This window comes from Equus przewalskii, chromosome X (assembly GCF_037783145.1).
Source record: "Equus przewalskii isolate Varuska chromosome X, EquPr2, whole genome shotgun sequence".
In the NCBI taxonomy this organism is placed as follows: domain Eukaryota; kingdom Metazoa; phylum Chordata; class Mammalia; order Perissodactyla; family Equidae; genus Equus; species Equus przewalskii.
The window spans coordinates 59,866,619-59,880,185 of record NC_091863.1 but is presented as its reverse complement, the minus strand read 5'-3'; the positions used below and the strand labels follow the sequence as shown (position 1 = coordinate 59,880,185).

General features: G+C 37.5%; 1 protein-coding gene across 2 annotated transcripts in view; it reads left to right on the top strand.

Moving 5' to 3' along the window:
• The window catches only part of CYSLTR1 (cysteinyl leukotriene receptor 1), a 28,113-nt gene extending 14,862 nt beyond the window's left edge, over positions 1 to 13,251 (top strand). The window contains exons 2-3 of one of the 2 annotated variants that reach the window (XM_008507392.2): positions 7,010 to 7,095; positions 10,474 to 13,251. In XM_008507392.2, the coding sequence (XP_008505614.2) occupies positions 10,501 to 11,523 (1,023 nt within the window). In that variant the 5' untranslated portion in view covers positions 7,010 to 7,095; positions 10,474 to 10,500 and the 3' untranslated portion in view covers positions 11,524 to 13,251. The remainder of the gene's footprint in view (positions 1 to 7,009; positions 7,096 to 10,473) is intronic. The other variant, XM_070606704.1, reaches the window with a different exon arrangement.
• The last annotated feature ends 316 nt before the right edge of the window (positions 13,252 to 13,567 follow it).

Genomic DNA, 13,567 nt, shown 5'->3' with positions numbered 1-13,567 from the left:
GAAGCATCTTAACCAATCATCCTCACAATTCTATTTAGAAATCCACACTTTCACAGCTGCCACTCTTTTCTAGCTTGGCTTTGGACCACATTTTCCTTCCTAGAAAATCTCTCCTAGACAATTTGTTCAATTGTCAATAGACAATTTGGTAACCAAAATTCAAAGATGGCTCTCAGGATTCCCACCCCCTGATGTACAAGCCCTGTAAAGTCTCCTCCCCTTGACTGCGAGTGGGACCTTTAAATATCAGGGGATTTCATTCCTATGTTAGGGTACCGATGAGTTGGTTTTCAGATAACCGAACAGATTATCCTGTGTGGGACTACTTAACAAGGTGAGCCCTTTAAAAGAAAGTCTAGATGTTAGAGAAAGAAGTCAGAAAGATTTGAAGAGAGAGATTTCTCTCCTGATGGCCTGAAAGAAAGCAAACAGCCATGTTTTGAGAGAAAGGAGCCATGTGTCAAGGACCTGAGGGTGGCCTCTAGGAGTTGAGAGTGGGTTCCTGGCCAACAGCCAGCAAGAAAATGAGACCTCAATCGTACAATAACAAGGAATTCTGCCAACAACCAGTAATCTTGGAAGAGGATCCCTAGCCTCAGATGAGTTCACAGTTCTGGCTGACAACGTGATTGCAGCCCTGTGAGACCCTAAGCACAGGACCCAGCTAACTTGTTCTTACACTTGTGACTCACGGAAACTTTGAGAAAATAAGTAGGTGTTGTTTTAAGTTTGTGATAATTTGTTACACAACAATAGAAAACTAATATACCTTCTTTCATCTTTTTTCTCGTTTTATGGGTGACTGTCTAAATGGAGACCAAAAGACTGATTAAAAGTTTTAACCCTTGTATTTTTGTTCTAAACTCAATCCTCTATTGAAAATGTTTTCTCCAAGGTCACCACTGGCCTCTTAATTACCAAATCCAATTGCCATTTTATGAACTTCATTCTCTTTGGTCTTTTGGAAACATTTGAAATCAGTGGCCACATTCTTTTTTAAAACTGCTCTTTTGACTTGTATAATACTACACATTTTTTGTTTCCTTCTTGTCTCCCCTTGATACTCTTTTGCTGTCTTCTCTCTTTTATTATCTTCATTTTACAGATGAGAAAACTGAGCATTAGAGAAGTTAAGTAACTTGCCCAAAGTCAAACAGCTAGTAAGTAGAGAAACCATGATTCAAACTCAGACATATCCTTACTCAAACACTATTGTGTTATTGCCACTATATCCACATTGACCTTGTCTCAGTAGAAAATTAAGCTGAGTTTTTCTCTGTTCTTGAAGGAGGAGTGATTTAGCATAACTAAAAAGTCTTCATTTATAAGACAGAGAACTTGCTATTAATAAGAGATGATATAGAATAAAACTAAAATTAATCTCAAAGAAATACAAGGATGATGGGTCCATCAGGGAAAGCAGAGTTGTTTGGCTTCATCCTTCACCAATCCTCCTAGTCCCATACAAGTTTGTTCTTAAGTTCTTCTTTATAACTACACAGTGAATGGTGTCTGCTTGGCAATACCTCCATCTACATAGATCTCTCAGATTGAAAATTCCAGTAGCTTGCAAGAATTATGAGCAAGGAAAGAACACAGGCAACTACAAATCATTAGACAGATAGTCAATAAACAGGACAAAAAACAAGCTCTCTTTATCTTTGCAACCTACTACAGACGCAATTTGACTCAGCATACAGTATGTCCTCTGCAACTTATGTGGGTCTCATTTCTATTTTAAAAACTTAAACTAAGGATTTTCTATTTGTAAATTTTTAAAAATTCTAAACTTTAAAACAACTAAAGTTTATAACCTCACTGTGGAATTTTGGGTGTTTTAAACAACTGTAGTCCTCTTGCTTTCCAATAATGCGAACTGAAGAGATTTTCTGCCACCCCTCAACTTCACAATCCATATCTACCTTTCAAAAAGGTACATTTTTTTAAAAAAAAATCTGATCTTAAAATAAGCCATGTTCATTTTTCTCTAATTTTGAATTTTTCCATTATCTTCCTATATTTTGGAAAGCAAAGTATGCTCAGTGTAAATTTTCACTTATCTCCTTGACCCTTATAGAAACTCTATCTCTCCTCTAATGCAGATTATTTTGGTTCCTTGGGCTCTTAATAACCCAAATAAGTGAGTCCTTTTTCTCAAGTAAAAATATTTGTAATTTGTTTTACTCCAACAAAATGAAATCAGTAATGTAAACTCCCCAAATTTAGTTTAATACAGCTGCTCTTTTTTCAGAAATTTTCTCAGTTCTGGGAACCAAATTCTAGAATTAAGATCACCTCCCAAGATCATTTTAGAGTCCAAATGCCAGAAATCAAACAAACTAACACTTCTAACCCTGCTGATCAAGGTTGTCCCTGACATCTCCCCTGATTAGGATTGTTAGAGACATCAGGCATACTTGACGATCTCTCAAGATATTACTTATAAGGAAACAAAAATGTTTATGATTCGTTTAGACTGGATAAATAATAAGATAAAAATACATGTTTCATTGCTCAAAAGGTGATCCAAGTGGGGCAGGGCTGGAGGTGAGCCCCGGGGGAAAGGAGTTGGTTGGAAACCATGGATAATTGTAAATGAAGATAGGATAACATAAAAAGAAGTTAAAATTTGGTACTACAAGGAATGCTCTCAGGATGAAATCACTGATTTGAAGAGCAGGTATATTGGCCTACTTTGGTGAGTCACTATACTATAACCAAGGGATATGCCTGTCAGGACAATCAGAATTTTAAACTAGTATGTCAGGGTAACCTTGTCCCTAAACCAAGTTTTCCCAAGAATCACTATTCCAATAATTAAGCTGTTGGTTTCATTCTACAGCTTATCTTAGTCTGAGATAAGTGCATATCCAAAAAGTTGCCACAGATTGTTTTAAGGCTGTCTTTCTGAGAGCCCTAAGCTCTCCTTAGTACTTACTAGTGGGTTTCTTCTTTCTCTGGGTAGTAACACTTACTTGGCCTCTGCCATTATCACCTTTCTCTGTGATAGAGAAGGTTGGACAGGAGTCTAAGGCTAGATTGTGAAGAGGGTTGCCTGAAATACAGGGTTGGGACTTGATTATAGTCATTTGTAGGCTCTTGAGCAGTAAAAAGACAGAGTGAAACCAAGGGTTATGAATGACTAGTCTGGCAGTGGTGTGCAAGGTGATTTTCAAAAGAGCGATCCTGAAACTAAGGGAGTATGAAAGACATCTCCAGGAATTACAAACAGTTCAGCAAGGCTAACATGCAAAGTGCATGTGAAAAGTAGGAGGTTATTACAAGTCATCTATGTCTGAGGTAATGAGAGCCAGAACCAAAGAAGCAGCAGTAGGAATGAAGAGGCATGGGAGAGGAAAAAGATCAAGACTTGGTATCAGATTGGATAAAGCTTAGCTGGAACTGGGGCAAAACTGGGAAGAAGTCAGATCACTCCTCCCTTTGCCCTGAGCTTCCCAGATCTATGCTGTCTTCCTCATCTGTAATTTTAACTTCAGTGCCTTCAGATCTCAGATTTCCAATGCCTTCCTACTCTTTTTCTCTTACCCCCATCAACTTTGACCAGCCCCCCTCCCCACCCAGTCTCCTTTCATCTAACTGAGATGATAGGGTCTGGTAAATTTAGGGCTTGACTGTCCTAAAGACCATGTCATTTTTACAGGAATCAAAGCCTGTTAGAAACTCTGCAGAGTAGATTTAAGCATCAGCTAAGATATCAATGGATGGATCATGGTTGGTCCTGGAACCCTAAAGCCATATGATCATTGGTCCTGGAATTCTAAAGCCATATGATCAAGCAGGATGGGCATCACATACAAAAGGTGATAAAAAGGAACCAACAAAGATGACTTTAGGAGTTACTCTCTTATAAGATCTGAAGATTGGTGATCATACTGCCAGAACCAGAAATCTTGTAACTTGCTGTTGTAAAACAAAGGGGGTAAGGCGAGGGAGAGAGACCTGTGAGTGTTAGAAAGTAAGGCAAATTTATATTATAAAATTAACACTTAGTTTAGAAACCACTGTCAAAGAGGGCCTGACCAAGTCTGTATCCTGAGCACAGTTGATACATTCAAAGAGGAATGAAGTGAGTCTTTCTCTTAGATGTTCACCTGAAAGAAACTCAGGAACACCTAGTAGTCTTAAATCAAGCTCTCAAACAACTTATGTCCACGTTCCTCTTCACTGAAGCCAAAGATCTCTTATCCTAATTGCTCTTTTTTTTCCTAGGATCAAAACTAAACCAAGGAAAAAACACATACCTTGATCTTCAAAGATCTACAAAATAGTAAACTGGAAGGAATTCAGAGATCATATAACACAACCTTATTGAATTTCAGATAAGTGAAGAGATCACAAGGAGGAAGTGATTTACTCGAGATTACACAATTAATCATCTACCAGAGCCTGAGATATGATACAGGTCTTGTACATACCAGCCCTACAAACTTTCCATCATGCCCATCTCCAAGCAAAGATTCCCTCTGATTTTGATAAGACATCAATGAAATGATATAGAAAATTGATTAATTGAAATCAACCAATATTCAAAAATCACTGTACTATATACTGCACAAAATACAAAAGGAATAAGACTTATTTATTGCCCTTTAAGCCTAGTGGCACTGAGGTGGGAAGAATGAGGAAGTTTAAATTGAATAACCACAGAGAGGACTATGACACAAAACAGTAAATGAGAATTATCAAGAAAAGTATAAACAAAATATTGAAGGACTTCAAAAAAGAGAAATAGTAAATTGGCTTGAGAGGATCACAGATGGCTTTTTGTTTGACCAGAAACAAAAAAAAAGAAGCACTATTACTATCTTCATTTAGTACAAGAGATCAACCTGGGGACACTTGTAGATCACCAGCTTTACCTGCACCACACTTAGAAAGCACAACAGTGTATAAGTCATTCTCACACATAGGTGATTCTACTGCAGCAACAATAAAGAGCGTTGTGTGTGAAGTGGGACCTTGTATTCTTAGATTATCTCTGGGCTCTCTCATTTACCTCATTCACTGGAGCTTGACCAGATTACAGGTTCAGTGAAGGTCAAAGGCTTATGGAAAGAGAATATACACACACACACATATATATATATACATATGTACATGTATACATGGACCTAAGATGAGCCAAATAAAAGATCTGAGTAATCGCTGAATCAAATAATTGAAATCAAAAGTCATATATCTACACTTTTACTTTATCACCTTACCTTCACCCACCCAATCACCCAGATAAGAACGGTAGAACACAATTTTGAGAGAAGTTGCTGTCAGAGACAAGAGTCCTTAAGGAAACTGAAAAGGAGAGAGGGGCAAGGAGTAAAAGTATTGAGTGCCTGCTATATGCAAAGCTCAGAATTTCTAAAGGAACCATAGAAGACACCTCAGAATCCCAAACTTGAGGAAACACTACACTGCTGCCCAGACAACGCATCATTTACTCACTTGAGCGTGTAAAGAGTAGGCTAAATTGTAATTGCACAGCTACCATGGAAGTGGATAACAAGTACATTACCCTGGTAATATTACACTTCTCATAAATGGGTGTTAGAAATTCATAAACTTTCTTTCTCTTTCTACATTAGGAAGAAATATAAGTTTTGTCTAAACACAAAACTGTGACGGAGCAAAAGTTAATTTTCTCCATAGATTAAGTTGAGTAGAATCATATAATTTCAGGATTAGAAAGGACTTTTTCATTCAATTTCCAGTCAGTATATCTTCATTAATTTCAGAGACCTAGGAGAAGCTAAACAAAACCAAAAAAAAAAAAAGGTTATCGCCTGAGTAACAAAATATAAAAGCCAACTCTGTTTGAGTAATTCCCCACCTGCAAACCATACTTCACCCAGACCACTAGTAGTAGGTTACTTATGTCAACTTCTTACCTGGAGAAGGAGGGGAAATTCAGAGAAGGAGAAGAGATTGGAGAAGATCTGAGAAATGGTTATCTGAGTACAGGGTAGACTTAAACAGCAATGTTGTAGCTGTAAGTTCAGGTTCCTACTTTTAAAACTGGTCTATGTTTTATAGTTTTGCATTTTCTTTATTTTCCTTCTGATTTCCCTTTTTTTCCAGTAGAGTTCCTTCGGAAAATTCCAGCCTGTTTATACTTTCTATGAATAAACAGGAGGAAGGTGTTAATTTTGTTGGCACTTAGATCACAGATAAATGAAAAGTGCCCTCGCAGGAAAGTGGCTTCTGGGGTCCTCACAGACAGGGATAAAAGTTGCCATAGGGCAACACAAATTGAGAATAAAAGTGTTCAGATTGTTACTATTTCAAGAAAGCCCTTCTTTGCTCATTTCTTGAAGATTTGTTATACTTTGTTAGATTTTCTGATATAGTTTAATTGAAGAGAAGAGACATATACTCATGAAAATTTAACTATACAAACTACAAAACAGTTGACCTCCAAAGATATATAATATATGCCAAATTAGTGATATAAACAATAACTGCTATTATGAGTTTTTAGGGAGAAGAGTCCAAGGTCCTCCAAGCCATCCTTCTTGCAAGGAAAACTGTCCCTAAGCCATCCCAGACAGCTATACTTGATATTTTTAATGTTCTAACTCCTCTTCCTAACAATCTAGATCCTTGGACATAAACTTCCAAATTATTCCCCCCCTTGAACTTTATAACAAACTGTTTAGAAGGTAAAATAGGAAAAATATCATGGTTTCATAGAGAGGTGTATATTTATAATACTGTCTTCATCTTTAGATACGTGCTACATGTACACAGCTATGTGCACACAGCAGCAAACATCTGTGATCACCCCTGGTCTGTATCCAAGCTTCCCCCCGGGGATGTAAAAAGGAATGGAGAGAAAAGAAGGAATCATGGAATCCAATAACTAACCCTTAATCTGTCAGTAAAGCTTTATGTGCCATCAAACACCCTGGATCTGTTCTTAAGGCTGCTAAACTCTCATGACACTTCTGTACTGCTTCTGAAGTCATTAACTTCCTTGTCAACCTTATAATTTCAGGTTAGGCTTGATCTGAAATTACATCATAAGGAGCACTGACCACTAACCAGGTACACTCGTGAAGGGTACTGCAGTGCCAGAAAGAGGTATGGCTCCATTTTCTAAATCTATCTTTTTTTCCAACTTGAAAATTATCTTAACAAAGTAACTTCTTTCATCATCTGCACTCAAAATTAATTTATGTTTATTGCTTGTTCATACTAATCAACTAACAAACCATTTCTTTTGTGCTAAGATAGCTTTTACCATACTGTATTCTAACTTCTCCACACTTCTGAGCCAGTCCTCTCCCTCACCAGACTATGAGCTGCTTAAAGGCAGAGATGAGGTCTTAGGCATCTCTTTATCCATACAGTGTGGGTCTCATTATTGGGGGATTATAGTAAATTATGTAAAAGTGAATTAAATGATGCTTAAGACAAGCAAAGCCATCATCTGTGAAGTGAGTGGTTTGGACTAAATGATCTCTACACCTCTAAGATTCAACACTTGTTTGAAAGTTTTATAATCTTTTTTTTTTTTTTTTTTTTGACTGAGGAAGATTAGCCCTGAGCTAACATCTGTGCCAATCTTCCTCTGTTTCGTACATGGGTCACTGCCACAGCATGGCTGCCGACTTGTAGTGTAGGTCCACTCCTGGGAACCAAATCCAGCCCACCAAAGTGGAGCAGGTTGAACGTAACCACTAGGTCATGGGGCTGTCCCCTATAATCTTTGTTTTATGGCCTAATACAGGTCATTGATTTAACTCAGTTATAAATTGACAATTGAACCTAAATATCAAAATTACTAGGAAAGCTTATTTGTGTCTGTAAGGACTGGGAAGTTTATTAATGAGACTAAAGATCATCTGTTTCTTTGTGTTTTATTAATTTTATTTATCCATTTTATTTGGCATCTTTCGTTCAAAGATTTGGGAATTTCAAATTTATTTATAATATTTAACAGACAAAATAAACAAATGATTAATCTGTCAATATATGGGTGTTTTTTAATCTTACAGTTAGCCTTATGATTTAATGCCTTCCTTAATACTTCAGCAAGCTGCTTTACTTAACAGAGCCACTTTAGGCTCTGACGTTGGAAAAGTTTTAAATTATATTGAAATGAAAAGGTAACTCTAAGTGGTTTTGAATGATGAATAATATTTTCAAACGACAAACTTGTTCCATCATTAATTTACTCATTCACTCAATTAACACTTATTGAGGACTTAAGAGCAAGGTACCTATGTGTTAGCCTTGTGTGAGATGCCTTCCTATATTTTAAGCAGATAGTCTATGATAAAAGATAACACATGCCTACAAATCGTCAATCTGCAAGATGGATTTAAAGTCTCCTAGAAGGGAAAGAGGAAGTTAAGGGAAGGCTTGGTCAAGAAGGTGTAATTTGAGCTGAAGGATGGGTAATTTTTGCATAGACATAGATGGAAAAAAGGGCATTTCAGGAAGAAGAAATGCCATGAAAAAAGACAGCCAGGTGGGAAAACATGTAGCACATGTCCCTGGTATAGTAAAATAGTTGTTTCATTGAACTTTGGGTGTGCAAAGGAGAGAGGTGAGAGAGAAGCTAGGAAAGTTCAGTTGCAACTAAACTGTGGAGAGCCTAAATATCAGGTCAAGAAGTCTAGATTTTATTCTGAAGGCACTCAGGGACCATGGAAAGTTTCAGAGCAAGGACAGGACGTAATTGGAGGCAACAATGCATGGAAAGTTATTTTGGAAAGAGTTTGTAGCAGGATATAGTAAGGATTGATGGTAGTAGGAAGGACAGATGGTAATTATCTAATACCTTTCAAGTGTAGTTCTTCAAACAAAGGCTATATCAAAAATCTCAACAGCACCATCTAGTGCCTCACAGCATAACACTGCCCAGTTTGGGGAAAACCCAATAAAGTGCTAACAATGAAGGACTAGATTAAGTTTAGGCAGTTTCCCTTTCTTCCACAGTTGCACCTGAGTTCAGAGAACCAATGATGAAAGAGACAGGTAACTGGAAAGCAAATTGAGAAATAACGCAGAGGTTCGGAATAGTGAACTCATTTTTCTCTATGATCTTAGATATCCACTCTCAGAATGATTCTTCTTCCATTTTTTTTTTATCATATACCAAAAGATCTTGGTGAAAAATAATGACATTTTTTAATGAAAGGGAAAAATGGAACAATTAGCCAGGATGGACTGATGGATGAATGACATGTCATCACAGCAAATATAATTGTAAGAAGTAGTAAACCATGGAAATTATATGCCACTCCATAGCTGTCTGTTTCTGTATCCCTGGCACAGAGATGAGATCAGTCGCCTCCATTGCTGCAGTTATTGCATGCTCAAGCAGTATTCCCAGCTTCCAAACCCCAACCCCTCTTTTACCAGGGAGGAAGAGCTGTGTAAAAGGCCAACAAGTCAGACTTCAATCAAAAATTATCCATCATATTATGTATCAATGAGTTGCTCTCACCTTCTTAAAGAATAAAAGAATCTGGAATAACACTAAAGAAATCACCACTTCCACACTATCTCATCCTTAGCTCTCTCGGATCCGAGTTGACTGTTGACTTCCCTGATGTAGCTAAACTAACTAGACCAAGTAACAACCTCTTGCTGTAAGAAAAATGACCATGTATTGTTGAACAGTAGGGCTTTGAGTGTCACTCTAGGAAGAGAACAAGGAGGAACAGCTACAGCAACATCCTCACCCAGAAAGTATATTCCAACTAGTTATAATACATCTTTCCTCGGAGCCTTGACTTATGGTGCAGATTTTAGAAACGTATTTCACCTCTTTGGAACTTTTTTCCTCATTAAAATAACTGTATGGCTTCTAAAGTTTCTCCAGCCTTGGTGTTCTGTGGTACTAAATAGAGTCAACTGTGTTATAGATTGAGATTCTCCCCTAGCAGAGTGAGTTCCGTTAATAACAAATTCAATTATTTTCCCTAGGTATGAGCATCACCCAGCAGATCTTTACCATGAAGCCCTCTTCTTGGGTGAACCAAGCATATTCTCCAAGAGAATTCAATCCTCTTCCAATAGATAGGTAGATAGATAGATAATAGACAGAGATATATTCATATTTATGAAACTACTACATTTAAAGGTTTTCTCAAAAGCTTTAAATTCAAAAACAAACTCACTTAAAAGGAAGATTTACAGAATAGTACTGGAGTAACATGACTTAAAATAAGGCAGAGCTGTTTCCACTAGGACTTAAAGATTAAGACGAAGTCCATCAGGTAAATGTGGATGAAAAGGGAGGGGAAAAAGTTTTCTGGGTACCTGTAGGACCCAAACCCTTCTCCTGGGGGCAAGGTGCACTGGAATCCCCCTTCCTTGCCCCACCACCCTTGCTTCCTGCTGTGGTCAAAAAGCATACATAGTGACCCTATAAAGTGAAACCTTAGTACTTCCTGTGATTTATAGTCTGGTAAAAATTGACGAGATTTTTATGTATATATATTGTAGGTACCAAGCAGACATTACCAGAGAAAGATGGATGGAGTCGGAAATCTGACAGTATCTCCTGCCAGTAATAATACATGCAATGACACTATTGATGACTTCCGCAATCAAGTGTATTCTACCTTGTACTCTATGATCTCCGTTGTGGGCTTCTTTGGCAACAGCTTTGTGCTGTATGTCCTCATCAAAACATATCATGAGAAGTCAGCCTTCCAAGTATACATGATTAATTTAGCAGTTGCAGATCTACTGTGCGTATGTACACTGCCTCTCCGTGTGGTCTATTATGTTCACAAAGGCATTTGGCTCTTTGGTGACTTTTTGTGCCGGCTCAGCACCTATGCCTTGTATGTCAACCTCTATTGTAGCATCTTCTTTATGACAGCAATGAGCTTTTTCCGGTGCATTGCAATTGTTTTCCCAGTCAAGAACATTAATTTGGTTACACAGAAAAAAGCCAGGTTTGTATGTGCTGGCATTTGGATTTTTGTAATTTTGACCAGTTCTCCATTTTTAACAGCCACATCTTACAAAGATGAGAAAAATAATACCAAGTGCTTTGAGCCTCCACAAGACAATCAAGCTAAAAAACATGTTTTGGTCTTGCACTATGTGTCATTGTTTGTTGGATTTATCATTCCTTTTGTTATTATAATTGTCTGTTACACAATGATCATTTTGACTTTACTAAAAAATTCAATGAAGAAAAATCTATCAAGTCGTAAAAAGGCTATAGGAATGATCATAGTTGTGACAGCTGCCTTTTTGATCAGCTTCATGCCATATCATATTCAACGCACCATCCACCTTCATTTTTTACACAATGAAACTAAACCCTGTGATTCTGTCCTTAGAATGCAAAAGTCAGTGGTCATAACCTTGTCTCTGGCTGCATCAAATTGTTGCTTTGACCCTCTCCTATATTTCTTTTCAGGGGGGAATTTTAGGAGAAGGCTGTCTACATTTAGAAAGCATTCTTTGTCCAGCATGACTTATGTATCCAAGAAGAGGGTCTCCTTGCCAGAAAAAGGAGAAGAAATATGTAAAGAATAGTTTAAACCCATCTACATGAATGAAAAGAGTTTCCCAAACAAGTATTTTCTCAAATCATTTACAATAAAAATAAGAATTTCCATTAATAATTTACAAATACTTAACTGAATGTGTGCCTATAAATCTATCTCATTTATTCATCCACATTATTAGAGCTCCCAAAGATATTTTAAGTGTTAAAAATTCAGTCCACAAGGGGCTGGCCCCGTGGCCGAGTGGTTAAGTTCGCGCGCTCCGCTGCAGGCGGCCCAGTGTTTCGTTGGTTCGAATCCTGGGCGCGGACATGGCACTGCTCATCAAACCACGCTGAGGCAGCGTCCCACATGCCACAACTAGAAGAACCCACAACGAAGAATATACAACTATGTACCGGGGGGCTCTGGGGAGAAAAAGGAAAAAAAAATAAAATCTTTGGGGGCTGGCCCCGTGGCCGAGTGGTTAAGTTCGCGCGCTCCGCTGCAGGCGGCCCAGTGTTTCGTTGGTTCGAATCCTGGGCACGGACATGGCACTGCTCATCTAACCACGCTGAGGCAGCATCCCACATGCCACAACTAGAAGGACCCACAACGAAGAATATACAACTATGTACTGGGGGGCTTTGGGGAGAAAAAGGAAAAATAAAAAAAAATCTTTAAAAAAAAAAATTCAGTCCACAGCTATGAACTAAATTCTAAATGGTTTTTTGATCATTCATCAAAAGGTGGAGAATTGTATTGTGTCTTGGCACTATAAAAACAGGTCTGACATCAAGGTTTTCCCCCTCAAATAAAAGTTTTACAAGGATAGGAACTAGCCTTTTAGGATATAAGATTAGCAAATAATTATTAGTCATCCTAACACATGTCTTTGCATGCATGCCATCAGATGAGAACTGAAAGGATCCAGGAGCTACATAAAATATACTGTCACCCTCTTCCTTTGTAGTATTGACTGGCTAGGCAAAGTAGGGCCATTTCTTTCAAAAGAGAGTGTGCAAGTGCTAGAACAGCCTAGTATTCAGCCAAATGGCCCTAAAGTATCCATGCAATGTACAATCTGGAAACTGAGGGAAGATAAACCTGGTCAAGGGCCAGTTTGTGTCTAACTTTCTTCTGCTCCTCTCTCAGGCCCCCAAAAGAGAATGGTGGAGTTTTTGTTCATCAGTGAGGTTCTTATAGGGAATTCTTTCCCTACAAGACATACAATCCTTCCTTAAGAAACCAGACAACTAGCACTCCCCTGTATGTACAGAAGTAATTAAAAATTTATCTAAAGAAGAGTAAAGGGGTCTTCTTTTCTACACACGTATTACTGGGATCAAAATTAACTACAATGGGTTTCTGAATAAAAATTTGAATGTTGATATTATAAATTGTTTTAAGAAGTACTTATATTTGTGCATATATGTACAACTATATGTAAGAGATTTTGCTCTATAATATGCATTTATGAGTGGAAGTTAATTATAAGCTTTATTATTGTTTTATGCTGTTTACATTTTTTTTGGCATTTTGACAGGAATATCAAGGATATGTTTGCAGTGGTTTTTATATTACAGTGGAAGCTTTGTTCTTAAAACAGCAACAACAACTTGATTATGGCTGAAATATAATATTCATGGGCAAGCTTTTGCCAAAGTATGGTCTGTTTCTTAATTCTGTATTTCAAAAGAGACATTACCTCAAAGGGAATAAATGATAATGATGAAGAAAAAGGATGAAAAGAGAAATTCTGTCTGAATCTGCCACGTGTATGTTATTTCTATTTCACTTCTAATATTGCAATCCCTTAGGAAAAACACCTCAAACCATAAAGAGAGAGGACCTTTAAGGCATAGCAATAACTGGTGCCCATTTATTTTTGTTTAACATACCTGAGATTTGGCAGTACCTATGGTTTTACCCTACACCATTTTTTCCTTGTAGATCAAACATAATATTTACCATAAAAATCAGTCCTCATTTCGCATTTACTAAGCTTTGTGTTACTCAGTAAGTATGGTGTGGTAGAAGACTACTTTGGAAGCCAAAAGATCTGGATGCTAATCTGGTCTCTGTTGCTTACT